At 39.7% G+C, this 21,340-nt stretch overlaps 2 protein-coding genes across 6 annotated transcripts in view; one reads left to right on the forward strand and one right to left on the reverse strand.

Annotated features, from left to right (window-relative positions):
• The first annotated feature begins 1,224 nt into the window (after positions 1 to 1,224).
• LOC124129349 (ketimine reductase mu-crystallin-like) lies at positions 1,225 to 10,952 on the forward strand. 2 transcript variants are annotated; one of them, XM_048386944.1, is made up of 9 exons: positions 1,266 to 1,400; positions 2,371 to 2,468; positions 2,760 to 2,904; positions 3,784 to 3,846; positions 5,230 to 5,331; positions 7,282 to 7,459; positions 8,087 to 8,208; positions 8,990 to 9,074; positions 10,035 to 10,952. In XM_048386944.1, the coding sequence occupies exons 2-9, from the start codon at positions 2,413 to 2,415 to the stop codon at positions 10,100 to 10,102; spliced, it is 819 nt and encodes a 272-aa protein (XP_048242901.1). In that variant the 5' UTR covers positions 1,266 to 1,400; positions 2,371 to 2,412; the 3' UTR covers positions 10,103 to 10,952. The 2 variants fall into 2 exon arrangements, with proteins under 2 accessions (XP_046348830.1, XP_048242901.1); XM_046492874.2 differs by lacking the exon at positions 2,371 to 2,468 and having other exon boundaries at positions 1,225 to 1,400.
• A 3,264-nt stretch (positions 10,953 to 14,216) lies between these two features.
• LOC124110836 (actin-related protein 2/3 complex subunit 1A-B-like) overlaps positions 14,217 to 21,340 on the reverse strand; it is a 29,507-nt gene continuing 22,383 nt past the window's right edge. For 2 of the 4 annotated variants that reach the window (XM_046470281.2, XM_046470280.2), the window contains 4 exons: positions 20,132 to 20,212; positions 16,859 to 16,948; positions 15,543 to 15,633; positions 14,217 to 14,774 (listed from right to left, as the gene is read on the reverse strand). In XM_046470281.2, coding sequence (XP_046326237.1) covers positions 14,736 to 14,774; positions 15,543 to 15,633; positions 16,859 to 16,948; positions 20,132 to 20,212 — 301 coding nt within the window. In that variant the 3' untranslated portion in view covers positions 14,217 to 14,735. The remainder of the gene's footprint in view (positions 14,775 to 15,542; positions 15,634 to 16,858; positions 16,949 to 20,131; positions 20,213 to 21,340) is intronic. The other 2 variants (XM_046470283.2, XM_046470282.2) reach the window with 1 other exon arrangement.

A 21,340-nucleotide genomic window follows, 5' to 3' on the forward strand; every position in this document is an offset into this window, starting at 1 on the left:
TGTGGGTTTGAGAGCTTTATAGGACTCGATACCACGATACTTCCACACGAAAGTGTGATGGCAAATGATCATGATGTTACTGTCATCGTGGAGTTTGGCAAGGTTGACGGAATGCCCGTTTATAATTTCAAAATAAGTTGCTGATTTGCTAATCGAATACGCAGGGTTACTTCACAATATTTTGATGATACGCACAAATTTTATTTTTGTAGCGTATCTGTAATGTTCGTTGCGTATTTGATACGCTTGGATTATATTTTACTGCGTATTTCTGCATTTCTGATGCGTATTTCACGCAGATACACAGCTTATCTGGAGCTCTGCTTAGAGCGATTGCGCTTATCGCCGCACTCCAAGACGGTACACATGTTTTGCAAATCCTGCAATCGACCGAAATCTGCAAGGTATTTGCCGTCTTGTTTACGAACTGGATGTCGATTTCGTTTCGCGATTTTGTTTAGACTATGCATATAGTCGTTAGTAAAGTCAAAATTTACATCCGAAATTCCAACCTAGTTCTGCTTCCTTACCTCGGGAAGATGCGTTGCAGCAGGATAATGCCCGCCCACATGTTGCACGTGTTGTGACGGGTTTTCTCTTTTTTATTGTACTGCCATGGTCGGTTGTTTCCCCAGAATCCTCACTTAAGAGCATGTCTGGGATGAGACACCTACGACAGGACCAGACTTAGCCGGTAGTTCAGTTGGGACAATCTTTGGTTGACATTTGGAACAGCATCACCCACGCTACTTTCAACCATCTAGTGTTTTCAATGCGCAGCCGTTGCCAGTCAGTATAATTATGTAAAGATAGGACCCAGTAAGAGATTAACTTCTGTTCAATCCTTTTGAAAATTGTTCATCAAAAATGTTTAAATCAATTTCATTTTATAAACAGTCTCAAGTTATAATGCGAGAAACAATTTTAATACGGAGTGAAAATATTTAGTCAGTGGGCCCTTTCGCCAGTGGATTTGGATATAATTCCCGTGATTAGAGATAAAACAAGCAAGAAACGGAAAAAAAACCAACATCTTTTCGTTTCAATGATTACAAAACCTGTATACATCCATTTTATTCAGTAGTCCTAAATCAGGAAGATAAAGTTTGATCTTTTCAAAAAGTTTTTAACCGTTCCCCGTTTCAATTTGTTCACAAATGCTTGTGTACTAGCCAAAACTCACCCGACAAGACCCGTTCGTTCGTGTCATGTGACTTTTTTCACTCGGTCAAAATGGTGGATCAGATCAGTATCGTCCCTGCTAGCAAGGTTTTGGAAGTTTTAAAATATGAAGACCTCATCGACACGATTGAATCTGCATTCAGAAAGTTTTCTTCACGTCCTGAGTCAGGAGTCTGCCAACCAGCGAGGAGTGTCATATTAGTTCCACCCAAAAATGGGTTCGTTGTGGTCACTTTCATTTTCCGAGCCGCATGGTGTGGGGGAGGGGCGTGGGCGAAAGGGGTTGGTCGGTCCTTTTGTAGGGCATTTCCAGTGGATTGCAATGAGGTGCTTAAAAGGAAACCAATGATTGTGTAGCAGGACGTGGAGTCATCCCACAGATGACATCCTTACCTTGTCAGAATGTTGATGGGGGTTAAGCTCTTCGGTCATATGGACAAAGTGTCCGACTGCTGACTAGATGGTCCGTGGTTCGAATCCCATCACGGGACATGAAACTTTTATGGCTGCTACAATTGCAAAAACTGAAAACCATTTTTTACAAAGATTTAACTGCACCAAGTAAATGTTAATCAGGCGCAGCCCCAAATAAAATACTCTGGAAATCTAAAATGGGCTCCCGGAATGACAATGTATTTTTTAATATGTCTGCCATGGCAGCCATATAATGAAAATTGCATTTTTTCCAATAACATAGGCATTTCTGCATTTTGAAATGTAATAGCCTATACATTTAATTAGTATGGTGTATGTGGGTATTTGAGTTTTTGCCAAGTTTCAATGTTTGATTTGACGATATTTTGTTTAAAACTGTTTTACTGCATTTAAAATATGTTCTCTAAAACTTTAGACTGACCATCTGTTTATACAGGTCTGTTGCCTGGAGTCCCTGTATGATTTTGATAATGTCACACTAGTATCATGCCAAGGTTACAAAATATAAAAAACTTGGAATTGGTGCTTCTTTCCATAAATAATTTGATGAAAAGGCATCAATTTGCATGAGAAGCAATTGCATTTCATATAGAGTAACATTCTGTTTACTTCCATTGATACAACATGTCACACCCTTTGCAAAGAAAAACAAACTTGCAAAATGTTGCAAGTATTTGATCTATAGATGCTGTAGCAGAATGTAGTAGCTTGAGAACCAGATAACTTCACTTTGAATTTTTATAACTTTCTTAGTTTAATCAACGAGAGGGACCTCACAGTTTGAAACAGTGTAAAATGCTTGATAACCAACCTTACCTACCTCGAGCACAATCACAGATGAACTTGCCACGGTAACCATAGCACATAGCACATATTTGTTAAGTTCAGTTTTATTTCAATAATAAATAAATCTGTGTACATTAACATAGTTGGGAGCAATGAAATCTTGAGGTAACAGTTCTACATTAAAAGTAGTAAGTTATCGCTAAAATATCTTACGCCTGAGTATCTTAATATTCATGTGTTGACATTCATTGATAATAGAGTTTGATCCACCAAATGTTGCTACTTAAGTTTTCTGTTTAAATCATTGTTGACAAATTTATGTCAAAGTGGGTTAAATTCACTGTTTTTTACAACAGATATTTTGGAGTTATGCCAGGCTACAGTCAGCAGGATGAAGCAATAGCTACCAAGCTGATCACATACTTTCCATTGAATAAAGATGTGCGGACCTTCCATGCTGTTATCCTGGTGTTTGATGCCAACACTGGACTACCTAAAACTGTAGGTTGGATCATTATGGCTCTTCTTGTTCGACCTCCTCTATCTCCCAGACCCTAGACAAACAAAACATTAAAAAAGGAGCCAAGTCAACTCTAGAATGACTCAGCTCTGAAATTAAGGATTGTTCTGGGCTCCATTTGGATTTTATTTTTTGAATTTTGTACATATATTTTTGAATAAGATAACTTTATTTCTGGGACTAAATGTCAGCCTATGTATGACCCAGCTATCTGAGGCTCTGCAATTTGCTGTTCAGAGTTAGGTCAGAATTTTTTCTAAACTTGATTTTCGAAGCCCCGACTCCCCAAAAAAAGGAAATGTAATGTAATAAAAGACTAAAATTGAAGTCTATGTATGGGAGTTACACAATCACCTTGGCACATAGATAGCCTTGTGGAAGGTACCCCTGATTTCCAAAGATAGGCCATGGTATGGTATTAAATTAATTTGTGTAGAATTTCGGTGTGCTTTAAGTAGTATTCTGTTAAACTCATTTGGATTATTCTGTGGATCGTGTAGATGTCTGTCTATTTACACACAAGAGTTAAATTTAAAAAATATAGTTAAAAATGGCAGATAATTAATAAAATACTAAACTTGCTCCCATGTAATACAAATTTTATGAAACTTGGGAATTGTTCTGGTTGCTGATTCGCTTTCACTCGTAAGATACCAGAACCATTTACTCGTTTTCATAAAATTGGTATTACATGGGAGCTTGTGTAGTATTCTATATGTATTTGATATTGAACGTCTAATTCACTCAGAATGTCATACACTAAACATGTATTATGTTCATGATAACTCAAGAAGTGATTAATGAAGAAGGATAAAAATTGGTGTCGTTACAGACTGGTACTTTACTGCTTATGTTTGCAGATAATGGACGGAGAGTTAATCACAACGATGAGGACGGCAGCAGCATCGGCGGTGGCTACCAAGGTATGTAGGTGTGACTACTCACTGAGGGTTTGCCACACTGTGATCCTTTTCGTCACAGTACAAGCATCATCGTCATGTATCAATACATAACAATACAAGTGTATACAAGAAGGGCATATGTAATACAGTAAACTACCTTTATAATGAACATGCATATAACGAACTGACGGATATAACATACTGTTTTTTGGTCCCAGGCATTTGCTGAAAGTATGCTGTGTATATGCTTATAACGACCTACGGTTATAAAGAACTAAAATTAGTGGTTCCTTTGAGTTTGTTATAACTGTAGCTTACTGTATTCTTATAATGACAATGTGTATAAAATGTACAATGGTTCTAAAACATCTAAAATTTACTAAATGTATTTTGATAAAGCCTCTTTTCATTCTGTTTGATATATCTCCTGCACTTGTCAACAGTTACCTCACCTGATTGAAAGTCAAGTGAGCTTATATCGTGGCCTGTGTGTCCGGTGTCCGGTGTCCCGTGTGTCGTAAAAATCTTTGCAGAAAGCACTGGACCAGGGGTCCGGAAAATTTAAAATCCGAATCGGACATTTGCATTTAGGCCACGCCCCCTTCAAATATCATATTTTTGTACGACTTTTCACACACATTACAAGTTGTTACGTACAGTGTTCCCTCGTTATTGCACGCTTGGTTATAGCGCGCGGTAAAGCATAGCTCCCAAAATTTACTAACATCCAGTGACTGGACCATTGAAGCAGAAACTTCTTATTCTTGTTCTCATCAATGATGACGCTCCAATTTGTTCAAGAGGTTTGATCCACTTTTCAAAATGGACATTAATCAGCCATTTTTGTCCACAGTGGAATGAAATTGGGAACAATGGTAGTTAGTAGTGGGGCTCCAAGTATATATTCTGTTTTTGGGATGTTTTAAATTCTGACCTTGATTTGACCTTTGCACTTCGACCTCACTGAAAGGTGAAAGTGGTCATTACTCAATTAGTGTTCAAAATGAAATAAAATTTGGTGTATGTGCAGTTTAGTGGAGCTCAACACATATGTCAAACCATCACATTTTTAGTGTTCAATAGCTTTTTGTCCTCAGTATTGGTGGAGAAAGTATTTGAATATCATTGGCAACAGTAACTTTTTTTAAGTCCCGTCTGTCTTTGCTGACAGTTTATACTGTTACATGTAGCTACATATCCAGATGAGCTACAGTGCCCGCGGCACACAGTGGTGAATGATAGCATGTCCTCTATGGCCACCTTACCAAGATGTGTAGCATATGGTCAACACTGTGTAACCTTGGGGGTTTCACCAAAGTGGTGACATCTATGATCTGGGTCACTTTAATACTGCTTTCCTGCTCTGACATGCAGTGATAATACTGAAGGTTGTGTGTGTTTCAGTACCTGTCCGCCCCGAACTCCACGACTCTTGCCATCCTCGGTGCCGGCACCCAGGCCAGATCCCACTTCCACGCCCTGGCTAGCGTCAGAACCTTCCACAATGTAAGGTGCTCACATTTCATTTCATTTTAGTCATTTTATTTATTGCAGGATAATTCAGGATAAGCATAAAAATGGAATGGAAGCCTAAAAAATGCTGTATGAGCTCCGTAAGGAATAAAAAAAGTATGGCTGTATACACCATTAAAACACATTCATTTGTTGCATGCACTGTAATTCAAGTGAGCCAAGCAAGCACATGACAGTGTTGGAATTTGGTGGCTCTGAGGGAGCTACAGTGAAAAACATGGTATCAACATCGGCCTTTTAATACTGGAAGATATGTGGACATGTGACATTGTTTTCTACATTGATTCAACTGTTGTACCTGCTTGGCTGGTTCCTCTGATCACAAATACATCCTTCAGACCGTTCATGTCTGAGGAAGAGAATTTTATGGATGTCAACTTCTTTATTATGAGGAACACAATGTTTCGGAGTATAATGTATTTGATGTAATAAGCGCCCAGGGCGCTCTCAAAATTAGAAATAGGGGCTCTTATTAGAATATTTTGGTGAAAAAAAAACAGAATTGAAAGATAAATTTTGTGGTTTATTCTGACTGCCTGACAGCTTTATGTACGACGGATATATTTTTCCGGAATTTAATTGCCCATAATTAAGGGTCCATATAACACACTAGTTCATATCATACGCAAATAAATAAGTCTTGTGTACATTGATTAATCGGAAGGGTAGCTAATTGGGATTGTTAAATAGCCAATATATTAGAAAATATCGCCGTGGGCGCTTATTAGTGCGGGGCGCTTATTACGTCGAATACAGTATGCTTATTCCTTTATCAGGGGAAGGAGTAAGCATATACTCTGAAATGTTGTGTTCCTCATAATAAAGAAGTTGACATCTATAAGTTCTCTTCCTTACGCGTATCACTTCTAAATGCCCTTCAAAGACATGTCTGATTGTGTTCCCTTACTCACTTTGTCTGGTTTCAACCAAGGAGACTGTCTCCGTGGTCTAGTGGTAGAGCGTCCGCCCGGAGAGCGGGAGGTCCGGGGTCCTATACCCAGCCGTCTCATACCAAAAGACGTTAAAAGATGGTACATGTTGTTACCCTGTCTGGCACTCGACATTAAGGGGCTAAAACAAGGACTGCTCGGCTCGGGGTCAGTACACTGTGTCTTAGTGGGGTATTCATGTTAAACTCAGCATGGTATCTCAGTGTGCTAGCACTGTAAATCGTCATCAGTCCGGACTAATACAAGCAGCCACACGCACACACGCACAAAATAATCTTGGACGCGACGTTAAACCCCATTTTACGTCACCTTCAACCAAGGACGTCCCCATCTGTACTTTGGCATCATTCAATTGTAGAAGTCAAGTGCAGTGTGCCACAGGTGGCCAACTTGTCAGAATGATTACTCTTGGATCCCCAGTTTGAGAGTTGTCTGCATTCACAAATAGATAGCCCCAATGCCCACTGACACACTAGTGTCACTTCTTAAACAGATGTAGGTGAGGAACACATTTCAGATGACTGGTCTCAAACATGTGTGAACTCGAATTCCAGGTCTGTGATTGGCTACTTCATGGTGATGACCTAAGGTCTACTTTCCTGATCGTTATTCATTGATAATTTTTTCATGCTTCAATAAAATTCACCTGTGTTGAAACATTATGGTGTCAGAGTGTTTAATAAACATTCTTTGATCTCATCTAGGTTGCATTATCATCATCACATGGGCAATCAACAGTAGGTATGAATTGTAAACAGTAAGCCGCTTTACATCCTTTATGACTGTTGTTATGTATTAATGCACCACAGCGATCATTAGAATTGACAAAATTCTAAAATCGGCTTTAGAATGTTTAAGAAACAGAATACTGTACTTTGCATATACCATTCCCTGCTCCATATCTGATAACACTTCTCTATAGCTTAAAACTCACTCACTCACTCACTCACTCACTCACTCACTCACTCACTAGGTGAGACTGTGGAACTGGAGGAGGGAACGTGCTGACATTCTTGCAGCTGAGATCGGGGCCACAGTTTGTACAACTGTAGAAGAGGCCGTCTGTGATGCTGATGTCATCGTCACGGTAACATCCTCACCGACGCCAGTCCTGAAGAAAGATTGGGTTAAACCTGGGGCCCACATCAATGGTAAGAGAACTGTGTTGTTGATCAAGCATATAACTAAATACAATTTTTCACTTTCTTTCAATTTCACAGTTATTTCAATATGATTATACTATTTCCTGTGCAGAGTTGCGTCCCTTGGTCACGCCATAAACTGATGATCATGGGTTCAAATCCCAGATTCACACTGATAATGTTTCTAGGTTTGTCAATTTGTTGTTACCCTGTCTGGCGCTCGGCATTAAGGGGCTAAAACAAGGACTGCTCGGCTCGGAGTCAGTATACTGTGTCCGAGTGGGGTATTCATGTTAAACTGTGTATGGTATCTCAGTGGGCTAGCACTATTAAATCGGCAGCAGTCCACACTAATACAAGCAGCCACACACACACGTGCATGCATGTCGCTATATAAGTGCAATAATCTGTACGCTACGTTAAATCCCATTTCACCTCTAGGTTTGTCAGCACAATCCTGTGCTTGTAAGTTTTTCCAAAGTGGTAAATAACTTGAGACCTGCATCACTTCGGGCTTAGCCCAACATTAAGCTGATGTAAAGAGGTGTAAGCTGTTCAAACAGTGTCAAACCACACTCACTGCTGATGCTGCTGATGCTGCTAATGCTGTGGTTGATGGGGTTGATGGGGTTGCAGCAGTGGGTGCCTGCCGAGCGGATCGCCAGGAGTTAGAGCCAGACCTAATGCTTCACAGCGTGGTGTACGCTGACAGCTATGAGGGAGGGTACAAAGAAAGTGGTGACATTATCTTGTCGAAGGTAATTATTCTGGTTATGTTGGGGGGGCATTTCCTGTTGGAGGGTATATTGTCATTACAAGGTACAAGATCAGAGTGTTTACTTAAGAAATAAACGACGAGTGGGAGTTGTTTAAGGGACGATAAAACACTGCAGGGAGAATAAACCATGAGGTGCGAGGCGACGGGTGGTTTATTCTCCCTGCAGTGTTTTATTGCAACATACACACCAACCACAAGTCATTTATTTCTTATATGAGATATCAACATCATATACAGCCTCTTTAAGGGTGTTGATAAAATGTACAAGCTGTATAAATATTTTCCCAAATTTTAATAATGACTACTCCCTGAATAGTGAGTGAGTGAGTAAGTGAGTATGGTTTTATGCCGCTTTTAGCAATAATCCAGCAATATCACGGAGGGAACACCATAAGTGGGCTTCACACATTGTACCCATGTGGCCCTGAATAATCCTCACATCAATCATCTGTACCTTTTCCCTAATACTGATTGTCATCCGATCATTCGGCCACTGCGTTTATCTGTGTAGCCCAGCTGCATCCATGGGGAACAACTTACTAGACACTTACCTTTCAAAAATAACGTTGTCCAATACATGACGTCATCAAGTTGCATGTTTGAATCTAGAGAAATGTCATGATACATGTAGAACATTGTTATATCGTGAAATAATTCACGTTTCGTTCTTCATTGTTATTTGCGATTTACCACGTATATTATAGTTTATGATGCATGCCTCTCATGTGTAATGTCCATCACCGATTGTTGCTTGTTCACAGGCAGAGATATATGCAGAACTAGGGGAGGTAATTCTCCGGAAGAAGGAAGCTCACGTGGACAAAACAACTGTCTTTAAATCTCTTGGTAAGTTGACATTATTCTGGACACTACATAAATACCCCATGTATTCCCTTTCTCAAGTTACCAGCTGTAATGGTGTATGAAATGACAATGAATTTACATCTGAAGATATCTATTAAAGTTACCTACCGGTAATAGACTGTTCGAGGAGTTTGGAAGTTTATTTCCCCCTCCTGTCACGAACCTTTGTGGATGTCAACGTCTTTATAGTTATCTGCTGATGACAGGAAGGAGGAAACAGTTCACCAAAGATGTGGTTGAGAATAAAAAACAGTATGTCATGCAAAACTTCTCATCTATCCAACAATAAGCAATTCTAACCTGGGTCCTCACGGGGCCAGTCAGATAGTAAAATACTTTCATATTCTCTCATTTTGGTCTAGTCTTGTTTCCATGGAACCAAGAGGAGATATTAGCCTTTCAGTCACTGGTTTCGGTGGTACAGACTCATCCATTTATAGGCCACTGGGATAAGCTGGAAGATTGCTTCAAAGATAATTGTGAAATTGGGATAATTATAAATGTGAAGATTTGAATTTAGTTATTACTGAAAAACATGCATGTAACAAATGTTATATTTGGGATAACACTTTCTTAGTAAAGTACAGATTCTAGTGCCTTTTGGGGGTTGAGTCCCATCCGGGATTCGAACCCAGACTTGCCAGAGTGAGGCACCTAATCGCCAGCACACAAAGTCAGCGATCTAACCCACTCAGCCACCGAGGCTTCCACAAAAATGAAAGTCTGACAACTGGTAGTCTAGATCACATACTTTGTGTACCCCTCTGACAAATGTAAATTGGCACCTTCTCCCATGGCCATAAGCTGTGAACACACAATGCCATTTAGAAAAAGCATTCAGTCTGCAAATCCATAAACAACATATTTCAAATCGACATTTAAACATTCTCTGCACACTGTCACCATGGCGGTCGCAGTACAATACTTGCCCTTGTATTTCAGGTCTTGGCATTCAGGATGTTGTGTCGGCCAAACTGGTGATGGACAAAATAGAGGAGCAGACGGCTTGAGCCTGGAGGCAGCTAGGGGATGCAATCCACACAGTGGTCTGAGGGGTACACCTGTCTCACCTCCTATACACTGATGAGCATATACTAATGCCTTATCAATATCAGACCAATTTCAGAGAGTATTTTGACAGGTAGTTTTACAGATCAAATGACATCTTCCTGAGGCAAGGGTTTTAACTGACTATAAAAGTCCAGTTTCCACCCTTATTTGGAATTTCTGGCTTTCATTTTGGCTGAACTAAAAAGTCTAAGCATAGTATTCAAAATTGCATAATGAAATCAATATCTGGTTTGTAAACAACATGGCAACTGCTGTGCAGTTATCAGTCGATTGCAGAATTTGCAAAGCATGTTTGTCGTTAAATGGGCGTCGACAGATATTTTGCAGAATCTATTCATATTTTTAATCCAGGTGCTCAAGATCTGATGCACTTTGCCAGGTAAGACCACTTTTAATGCAATCTTGATTATTCAAGTGACATGACAGGTGGAAACTGATTGGTTGATAGGAGGGACATAAAAGTGCCATAACTTAAAATAGCCATTGGTGGCACTATGACGGAGCCACGAAATTCTGGCCTTGTTTGGCAAGCAAATTGTTTGCATAAATTCAACTAAATCAAGATGCAATTTGTGATTTTTCAATATTTGTGATGTTTGAATGCAGGCAGGTAACTCTGAAGATGGGCAGGCAACACTTATGGGTCACCTACCCTACTGTCTTGTTGTGGTTTACAATTATTTCAAACACTGGGCTATTTATTGTTTTTGAACAATACATGTACTGGTAATTACATTTATATATTTATTTTATGTTGTAAAAACATTTTTTGTCAAGTATTGACGAATTCAATCTCATTAAAATCTGATCTTAGTTCTCGCTATCGCTAAACAAAGATCTGAGGACATCCCATTACAGGTCACGTCAGAACGACCTTTCTTCCGACCAATCAAAGCGTCGCTTACCAGATTATGAAAGTGACAGTCAGAATGTGTTTTCTAATCATGCAACCTCGAAAACGTTACCACAGGGTATTCCGAACAACAGTTACGGCCCGTACGACTGATTCCATCAAAATTATCGTCTATCTCTCGTTTGCGTGGGATAAACATTTGAACGGAGGAGGTGTTGCACAGTATGTGGGAAGCATTGCCATACAATCGCAACAATATATAAGACATTCCGGAATGTTCGTTTGTTCAGTTTTCAAAATTTTAATCGAGAACTGTGTCAACATAATTTTCAAGTGTAGTCTGAAATGTAAGTCCCCAGGTTGAAACCAGTGCCGTAAAGCTCGAGAAAGCTGCTTTCTAATTGGCTGATGTCGACTTCTTGTCAGTCATTTCAGTGGGAGGCCAAGGTTCACGAAAGGTTGTTCTGACGTGACCGGTAATGGGATGTCCTTAGATCTTTGTTTAGCGGCAGTGAGTACTGAGATCTGATTTAAGTGAGATTGTGACAAATTTGTTGTATGATGAGATCTGTCAATACTCTGGGTGCATCATCATTAATCCTGCTATTGAGTATGTAGGATTTTCTTTTGGTTTGGTTTGGCGTTAAACAACAAACCAAACCAATAAAACCCCTACATACTCAATTGCAGGATTAAAACAAGAGTCATCAGAAAGATGACATATCCCCCAGGCAGCTGTCTGTAAAGTAACCACAAGTAAATGTGCAATTCTGTATGTAATGAGTCAAGAGTTGAATGTTCTTTAAGAAGCATACATTGTTTACCCACAAAAGATCCACCATGGTCGCATCCATATGAAATGGAAAGTAAAACGTGTGTTTCTGTGGGTTTTTTTTATGCAAACAAATAACAAATTACAAGAAACAATAACTAAACAAGCGTATTGTCAACGAAGTCATCTATATCCCCCGCCCATTTTAACACGTTATGGTCCCAAACCAGGTAACTGACCCAACATTTCTCTTAGCCCATGTCAAAATAGCTGCAATGGAAATTCTAAAATAAACATTTCTAAAACTCCTAATTATCAAATGGCACCAGTTCAGTATGTTCTTTATATATAGACATGCAATGTTTGGCAAGGAAATATTTAACAGATTATTTGTTATACTTAATAAGTGAACCCACCCTATATGTAAACTTAAATCCAACTTGTTGCCATGGAAACGTAAAAAATAAAAATTTATAAAATTCCTAAATAGCAAAAGGCACCAGTTCAGTGTGAGTCTGATAGGCATGCAAAGTTTTGTTAGAAAGTTTTAAATGGGTTTTGAGTTATGCTCCGGAAACGAACTCTACCCTATAGAACCTAAGTCCAACTGGTTGCCATGGAAATGTAAAAAATAAAAAAAATAAAAATTCCTAAATAGCAAAAGGCACCAGTTCAGTATGTGCCTGGTAGACAATCAAAGTTTTGTAAGAAAGTATTTAACGGTTTTATGAGTTACACTCCAGAAACGAACACCACCCTTTTAGAACCTAAGTCCAACTGGTTGCCATGGAAATGTAAAAAAAATAATTTTTTTCTAAAATTCCTAAATAGCAAAAGGCACAACTTCAGTATATGACTGATAGATATGCCAAGTTTCGATCAAATCCACTGAATTGTTTTCGAGTTCTGCCCCGGAAAAGGAAATGATTACAGACGAACAGACGGACAGACAGACTGGCTGATCGCTATACCCCCCGCATTATATGCCGGTGGGATAAAAAGGATGAATGAACATTTGTATATTTCCCCAGATACATGTTTCAGTATGGGTATTATATATACTGAACCAAACAGTAAGAGATCAGGAATATTATTGGGCATTGATAAACTAGGCACACAATTTCATAAAAAAATATTTTTGTTTAGTACATTTCAGTATGTGCCACTGTCAGTACGACTGTCAGGTCCTGCCTGGTGTATTTCTAACATGTCAGTAGGTTGTCAATGTTAGTATATATGTAAGAGATATATCAAACTTTGCTTATACAGCTGAATGTTATTGCATTATATTTTTAATGCATTTTGCAATTTTTAATTTTTTCTCCGAGGAGTGGTGTTTATGTATGTTAAACTGTATCAGTCAAATGTAGACAATAAATTTACATGAATTACATTCAGATGAATGTGTTATTTGTATTTGATGTGGGGTGTAGTGAGCAGGGTTATTATCAGACAGCTTCACTTGGCCTGGTGGACATGCTGTGTTGGACCAACCTGCAGCTACGTGAGCATCTTCCCGAGGCAAGAGCGTTAACTGACTGTAAAAGTCCAGTTTTCACCCTTGCCCAAATAGGCTGGTATTAGGGAGTTACATTTTGGCTTGATTAATGAGTCTTTACATAGTCCAATCAAAATCGCGCAATGAAATTGAAATCTGGTACGTAAACTGTCATGCAGATTGCAGGATTTGCAAAGCATGTGCAGCGCCAACTCATTGTAAACAGATATTTTCCATAATGTTTTCTATTTTTAATCAAGGTGCTCACGTGCGCTTCGCGAAGTAAGACGCGTTTTATCACAATATAGATCTTGATTATCGATCAGATGTTCATGAATAATAGTTTCAGTGGATCCATGGCTTAGACCTGGGTCTTCCTCAAATTCAGCAATGGTTATACGTCTATCTGACAGTATCAGTTTTTCTATCTCCTTGATTGAATCTTCATTTATGGAAGTTGAGGGACGTCCAGACCTAGGGTCAGCATCAAGGCTTGTTCTCCCAGCCTTAAACATAGCTGCCCAACGTTTATCAGTGGAAAAGCTAGGGCACTTATCTCCATACACTTGTGACATGCGGTCAAGAATTTTGGGGGGAGTACTTTCTCTAAAGTTAAAAACTTGATGACTGCTCGGTCGTTTTTTTCCATTACTGTGTCCATTTGGACCCCTATCACGTTCAACTGGCTGTCAGCCATATACAAACGGCCTCAACAGACCAAATACACTTGCAATGGACTATTCAAACAATGTACTACATTGACTAGTTCACTTTGTGATGGCCCATAGTTGAAAGTGGGATATTTTCTTTCCCAAAATACCAGGTGATAAAAGGTAAGACAAAAATCAGTAGGTCCCCCAGACAGAAACAAAAGGTAGGTCATCCAGACATTTCAATCTCACATGACCTAAAGAACAACAAATCTAGGTCTATCAAAGACACATTTTATTCATGTTGGTAAACAGATTATGTTTTTTGTTAGTAACAATACAAAGGTATAACATTGCTCCATGTGCAGCTTCCTTACTTGACAATTTGGATAAACATTTATTGATGCTGCAGCCATTCAGATGAATGTAACGACACTACATATGATATACAAAGAAGGCTGTTATAGACCCATACACACCATGATTGAAACAATGCTCAACAATGTTCAGTGGAACTTCAATGCTATTTACTTGAACGTGACCAAGTTGTACAAACAGGTTTCAATTTAACACAAGTACATCGTCCTTGACTTGAATCTGGTGAATGCCCTTAACATTACAAGGTATGGTGCTCTCCCGAGTGTATAGGATACATAGTGTATGACCTTATATCTGTTTTCCAGAGAGTTAGCTTATATAGAAATGAGTACAGGAAGTGAGGACAGTCCAGCAATCAGTGGTTGAGTGCATCTTGAAGAGAGAGACTTCTGTCTGGAGTGTACAGTTGGACACTACCAGCCTAGGCAATCTTCAGTCCAGCAATTCCACGCTCCAGTGACTGTAAAGGAAGTAGATGTATACTGTATTAATACCCTACACACACTAACACAACACAGAGTCCTGATGTCACAGATGTCCACACCAAATTTTCCAAACTCCACCAAATGATATTTCATTCCCTGTGGTGAATCAGTGAACGTCGTTCTAAGCCACAGTCAGCAATATTCCGTGCTTGTTGTCTCTTACGAAAAGCAGGAGACTGGGGGCATAATCCTCAGTGCTCAATTTGAGGCACCAAACCCAGGGCTTTAGTGTTATAAGCTAGTGCATTATCAACCAGTCTACCCCACCGCCATTACCTCCATATGTGGTAACATAATCTGTTGTCCATCATGTATATCAGCCCTTGACTTGGTCTGTGGCTCCTTGACAACAACAGCATTATGGCACAGGGCACATAGCACACTTGTTCTACTTGCAGTCTTTTCACATGAATACCTATCTAACTGTTTGGATTTCCTTTTGTTTGACATCCAAAATAATTGCAGGTAAAAAAGTTCTCGACACTGATCCTGCATGAGTGGTCAGTAGTAGTCATCACTCACAGTCAGAGGTCATCACTCACAGTAAGAGGTCATCACTCACAGTAAGAGGTCATCACTCACAGTATAGGATATGGAAGTTTACATATTCAGATAAATGAGTGCTTTCCCATTGTCATACAACAAAATACAACATACAACACAACATTTTCTATTATAGGTTCGTTTATGAAATTCTTGAGCTTGCTGGTGCCACTATGTGATGACAGGAACTGGTCACATACCTTAAGGTCCCAGATGATGATGTTGCCATCCACACCTGACGTGGAGATCTTGGTACAGTCGGACTTGGTTCCAGCAAAGATGCTCACCTGACTGAAACACAACAGGGAATACGGCGCCATATACAACAGGGAATATATCTACTTATTATGCCTCAGAGATTGACCAATCACAGAGCAGATCTACTGACCCCACATGAGCCCGTATACCGTAAGTAAAAATCCAAGATGGTTGCCACTGACCTAATATGAGACCGTATACCATCAGTAACAGCCATTTTGGATTTTCCAACACCCACTTCACATATTTCACATGGAAATTCTGGTACAGAAATTCGTTAATCGACACTGTTTTGTGTTTTAATATCATTATTTTTGATTTGCAAGGACGTTAATGGTTTTTCTGATCACGTTCATGACTTTAATAAAGATCATATAAAGTTAAAATTATCAACAAGGTTTAGCCTCTGAGGTTTGAAGAGTAGTCTCCCTTTGACCCTTAACGTCCTAGGTTGTAGGTGTTAAGCTTTGAGTTTTAAGGTTTGACATGACATGTTTGACAAACATACCAAAAAGTGTACACCTTTTGGCATAATAAATTAGTTATGGTGTTTTTAGCTGCCGTATATGGTGTCATATTAGGTTTGCAGAAAAATATTGGGCGAGGCGTCACTGGATGTATGGCAACTAAAGACACCATAACTAATAGTTCACCGTCAGTAACAGCCATCTTGGAACTTTTTTAAACACCCACTTCACATATTTCACATGAAAATTCTGATATTGAAATTTGTTATTCAATACTGTTTTGTGTTTCTATATCATTAATATTAATGTGCAAGGACATTAAACTTGTTTTTAGATAATGTTTGTGATTTTATTAGAATATGGAATTCGCCTTTAAATACATGACCCGAGAATATGCCTCTGTACACTATACAGAAATATGGCTTCATTTACAACAGGGAATATATCTATATATACTACAAAGGCTGTATATGTTTACACTAACTCCAACAGGGAATATATGTACATACTTCAACAGGAAACAGGTCTTCATCTACTAGTTATCATAACCAGGGACTGTAAGCTCCTTGTACTTATTTCTCTGTATGCTGCAGACCCAATTGTTAACATTCTCAATACCTATATCTATATATATCTTATGATTTTATTCAAGAGCCCATTTCATACAATATCCTGGATGGCATTTTTTAATAATATATAAAATCCAAGCTGTTTGTTTTCTAAATACTATAATAAAGTATAATTGTATACTACTGCCGGGTACCCAGCAGATGCGAGTGTGACCGACTCACGTGATGGTGTTCTGGTGCTGAGTCTTCAAGTCGCTAGAGAAGTCATCAGTTGTAGCCTTCTTCTCTAAATTCTTGAAGCGATTCATAGCACTGAAACAATAATATATAATAAAAGGCTTGGCACACAATGATGAGGTCCACTGAAAAAATGTGAACACTGTATTCTCTATAATAATTGCCCTGTTCCAATAAGCACCCTCTCCTAAGACTGAACATTTATGTGACAGTCCGTATATCCGTGCATAATGCACATGATTTACAGAAAACAGACGCATCGAAGGCGAACATAATTCCCGGCAAACTTTTTTTTAACACATTTAGTTTCATCAATGTTGAACTATTTGAACTGACAACAACTATGCCAGCTTGTGGATGATTGTACTAAGCGCCCCCTCCTTTGTCTATTTTCAAATCCTCTTGGGACTTATTACGGCGAATACAGTACTGCAATACAAGACGGATGAAACAGGGTTGCAGGTTTTGATTGATTGTTGGTTTGTTGTTTAACGCCTCACTCAGCAATATTCCATCTATATGGCGGCGATCTGTAAATAATCGAGTCTGGACCATACAATCCAGTGATTGATATCATGAGCATGACATGCATCAACCAAGTCAGGGAGCCTGACCACTCTATCCCGTTAGTTGCCTCTCAAGACAAGCAGGGATGAAGACCTTTTCTCCCTCGGATCTTCACGGGTTGCATGTAAAGACACATGATAGAAGTCCTACTTATCTTAATGCAGTAATGTCAAAACAATCGTTTAACACAATGACAACAGTTAACTCAGATGTAATTGTGTTCTGGAGCAGCCTTTCTGTTTCTGCTGTATCACTACATCTGCTATACAAGATGTAGCAGCGGCATACAGTCCCTCAGTGTTGGTGTATATAGTCATGTATATTTAGTAAATCATAGCATTGCCTCTGTGTAGATGACATTAATAACTGCCTTATGCCTGGCGTAGTCATGTTACAACCTGCATCTATGGAGGTAGTTGTCATGTTGATACAACAGTATTTCAGAATAAGGACAGGACGTGTGCCACACTGGGTATGCAAAACTGTTGTTTTTGTTCATACCATTGCGTATCTACTGTATTGTGTATCTACTGTATCATGTATCTACTGTATAGTGTATTTCTTATGTTATCATTATATACATATTTCTTCAACTGAGCAGTTTTGCATACCTCTATTTGTCATGAGTTATAAACCCTAGCCACTGTGCCCTAATGACAGCAGCCCTTGTATTGTATCCCATCATGCTGTGAATACGGTCGATGGTGTTCAATGTAACTTCAGTGTGTGTTCATTTCATATAAAAACACAAACATGTCATGCTCTCACTTAAACATATTTAGTAGTAAAATGCCACATGCAAAGCTGCCTTTCTGTCTGTCTGGCTGTTGACCGGTATATCTGTCCACATCTGTCTGTCTGTTTGTCCACACAAATATATGTCCTTGTCTGTCCACATGTCTACACGAATATATGTCCTTGTCTGTCTGTCTTCAATCTGTCTACACGAATATATGTCCATGTCTGTCTGTCATCAGTCTGTCTGTCTACACGAATAGGGGGCACAGGGGGCACGGGTGGCCCAGTCCTCTAAGGCGCCGCGATTCGCTGTGCAGAGTTGCGTCCCTTGGGCACGCCAGAAACCTATGATTGTGGGTTCGAATCCCACTTCGCCCCGATTATGTTTCTAGGTTTGTCAGCACCATACCTGTGCTCGTGGGTTTCACCGAGACCTGCATCACTTCGGGCTTTCCTCCCACATTAAACTGACACGCCGTGATATAACTGGAATACTGTTAAAAGCGGCGTTAAACCCAACTCACTCACTCACTCTACACGAATATATGTCCATGTCTGTCTGTCCATCAGTCTGTCTGTTCACACAATATATATCCTTGTCTGTCTGTCCTCAGTCAGTTCACACAATATATATATCCACGTCTGTCTGTTCACACAATATATATCCACGTCTGTCTGTCCTCAGTCTGTCTGTCCACACAAATATATGTCCATGTCTGTCTGTCGTCAGTCTGTCTACATGAATATATGTCCTTGTCTGTCTGTCCTCAGTCTGTCTGTTCATACAACATATATCCACGTCTGTCTGTTCACACAATATATATCCACGTCTGTCTGTCCACACAAATATATGTCCACGTCTGTCTGTCGTCAGTCTGTGTGTCCACATGTAAATCTACAGTGGTTAACTAGACATGCCGATGTCGACATCCAAACTAAGACAGCAATAACGCTATCCTTTTCATGAATATTACTCAACACAATACAAAGTTAAATTCATGCCATGTTAACCAATCTATGCCAGTTTAACAACCCAGATAGATACATATATATCAATGTTTGACATATTTACCCATCTTGTTTCATGTCATGGTTACAACTCTACATCTTGCTGACGCATGAACGCCATGTCATAATGATCTGTCCTGTGATTCTGGGGCCATTGCCCTTGCATCAATTCCTTTAAGTTTCAGCTTTGCAACCATGCATGACTACACACATACTGGTACCCATAACAGGTCCCTCAGTTTGTCCTAGCATCACCCTCCCCTGACTTCACTCATGCATGACTACATACATACTGGTACCCATAACAGGTCCCTCAGTTTGTCCTAGCATCACCCTCCCCTGACTTCACTCATGCATGACTACATACATACTGGTACCCATAACAGGTCCCTCAGTTTGTCCTAGCATTACCCTCTCCTGACTTCACTCATGCATGGCTACATACATACTGGTACCCATAACAGGTCCCTCAGTTTGTCCTAGCATCACCCTCCCCTGACTTCATCATGCATCTCATGGGTGGGTGCCGCTCACAAACATCTAAAGTGCAATACATGCAAGTGCCATGGAGTCTAGATAGTCATGAAACAAAGATTTATACATCTGATGCATCAATTAAACCCTGTGATTAATCCTTGGTGTCCTTCTATAAGTAATATCAAGTTAGTCTGCATCTATGTGATTAGTAACATCTCAGAACAAAGTGACCGTCACATTTGGTCAACATTCCTGGACATATGGTGCCCTTCAACATGGCCGCTAGTAGCAGACGACACACATGGTTAATTCTTGAACCTGTCATATCAAAGTTAGACTGCAGCTATGTAATTAGTAACATCTATGAACAACGTGACCGGCACAATTGGTCAGCGTTCTTTGATATATGATGCCATTCAACATGGCCGCCAATAGCAGACGGCACACACGCCATGCAAGATGGCCTACTTGATGATTGACACAGGTGTCTCATCTTCCTCCTCCTGATCAGATCCTGCCTCCGTCTCGCTAGGCTCAGGAACATCCACACTGTGAGAACAGCTAACATATTCATTCACTGAGTCCCTCTACCCGTCCGTAGCAGTCAACAGGTACTCTTCACTATCATCATCTCAACGTCAGTGGTACTTAATGACTTGTAGCAGGACCACTTGTGGTACTAGGGGTCCTATGTGTCCAGCGTTAGGGTTTATACAAGACGGAGGCAAGCGGCAGAAAACCTAACAAGGGACGCATAAAATCCCATGTACCCCGAGTGATCCTGCTACAACGAATTTATCTTACCGACATTTTTTATTATGACATTGTAATAGAATTCAAACAAATTCAAAATTGATAGAAAACAGCTGTTCGATTGAGCTGAGGTTAGCTTGCACAATGTCACGTGACTTCCATTTACTCAGAAAAAGTGTGCAGCTTTTTGCTTTGAAGGAGGATATCAAGGATTTATTCTCAGAAATCCAGCTTTATGATGGCTGCCTGTAAATAAACAAGTCTAGACCAGACAATCAAGTGATTGATATTATGAGTAATGATACATTCCATCAGGGTACAATGACATAATTTCAACCAAGTCATTGAGACTGACCAGTCGATCCATTCGGTCGCCTCTTTCGACCAGCCGAGGTTGCTGGGGACCTATTCTAACCCCGAATCCACACAGGGTTCAATGGCACAAGTACAATAGGGTAATTGTGTTAGTTATTTTACTAATAACTAATTTTCACTATTTATTACCCCAGTAATGAAATCATCTGTATGTTAGTAATAATTATGATTTTAAAAGATTAAAATATTATAATTACATTATCTAAAAAAAACAACATTGAGGGTGAAACTTCATTATTCTGAGGCAGAAGCTCGATCACTGTCTCAGACATATACAGAGACATCCAAAGGCGATCATGGCGTAAAGATGTTGAGAATACCAGTACTCTGAGATACCCAGGACTGGGATACAGTCTACAAATCACATGATCTCTAGTGAGTGAGTGAGAGTATGGTTTTACGCCGCTTTTAGCAATATTCCAGCAATATCATGGCGGGGGACACCAGAAATGGGCTTCACACATTGTACCCATGTCGGGAATCGAACCCGGGTCTTCGGCGTGACAAGCGAATGCTTTAACCACTAGGCTACCTGACCGCCCAACATGA

The sequence above is a fragment of the Haliotis rufescens genome, unplaced genomic scaffold, assembly GCF_023055435.1.
Source record: "Haliotis rufescens isolate VD_foot unplaced genomic scaffold, xgHalRufe1.0.p SCAF_62, whole genome shotgun sequence".
Taxonomy (NCBI): Eukaryota; Metazoa; Mollusca; class Gastropoda; order Lepetellida; family Haliotidae; genus Haliotis; species Haliotis rufescens.

Coding starts and splice junctions, on each gene's coding strand:
- LOC124129349 (XM_046492874.2), top strand. CDS start 1,234: ATGGTGGATCAGATCAGTATCGTCCCTGCTAGCAAGGTTTTGGAAGTT. Junction 1,401..2,759: donor TTAGTTCCACCCAAAAATGG/GTTCGTTGTGGT, acceptor TTTTTACAACAG/ATATTTTGGAGTTATGCCAG. Junction 8,209..8,989: donor GTGACATTATCTTGTCGAAG/GTAATTATTCTG, acceptor GCTTGTTCACAG/GCAGAGATATATGCAGAACT.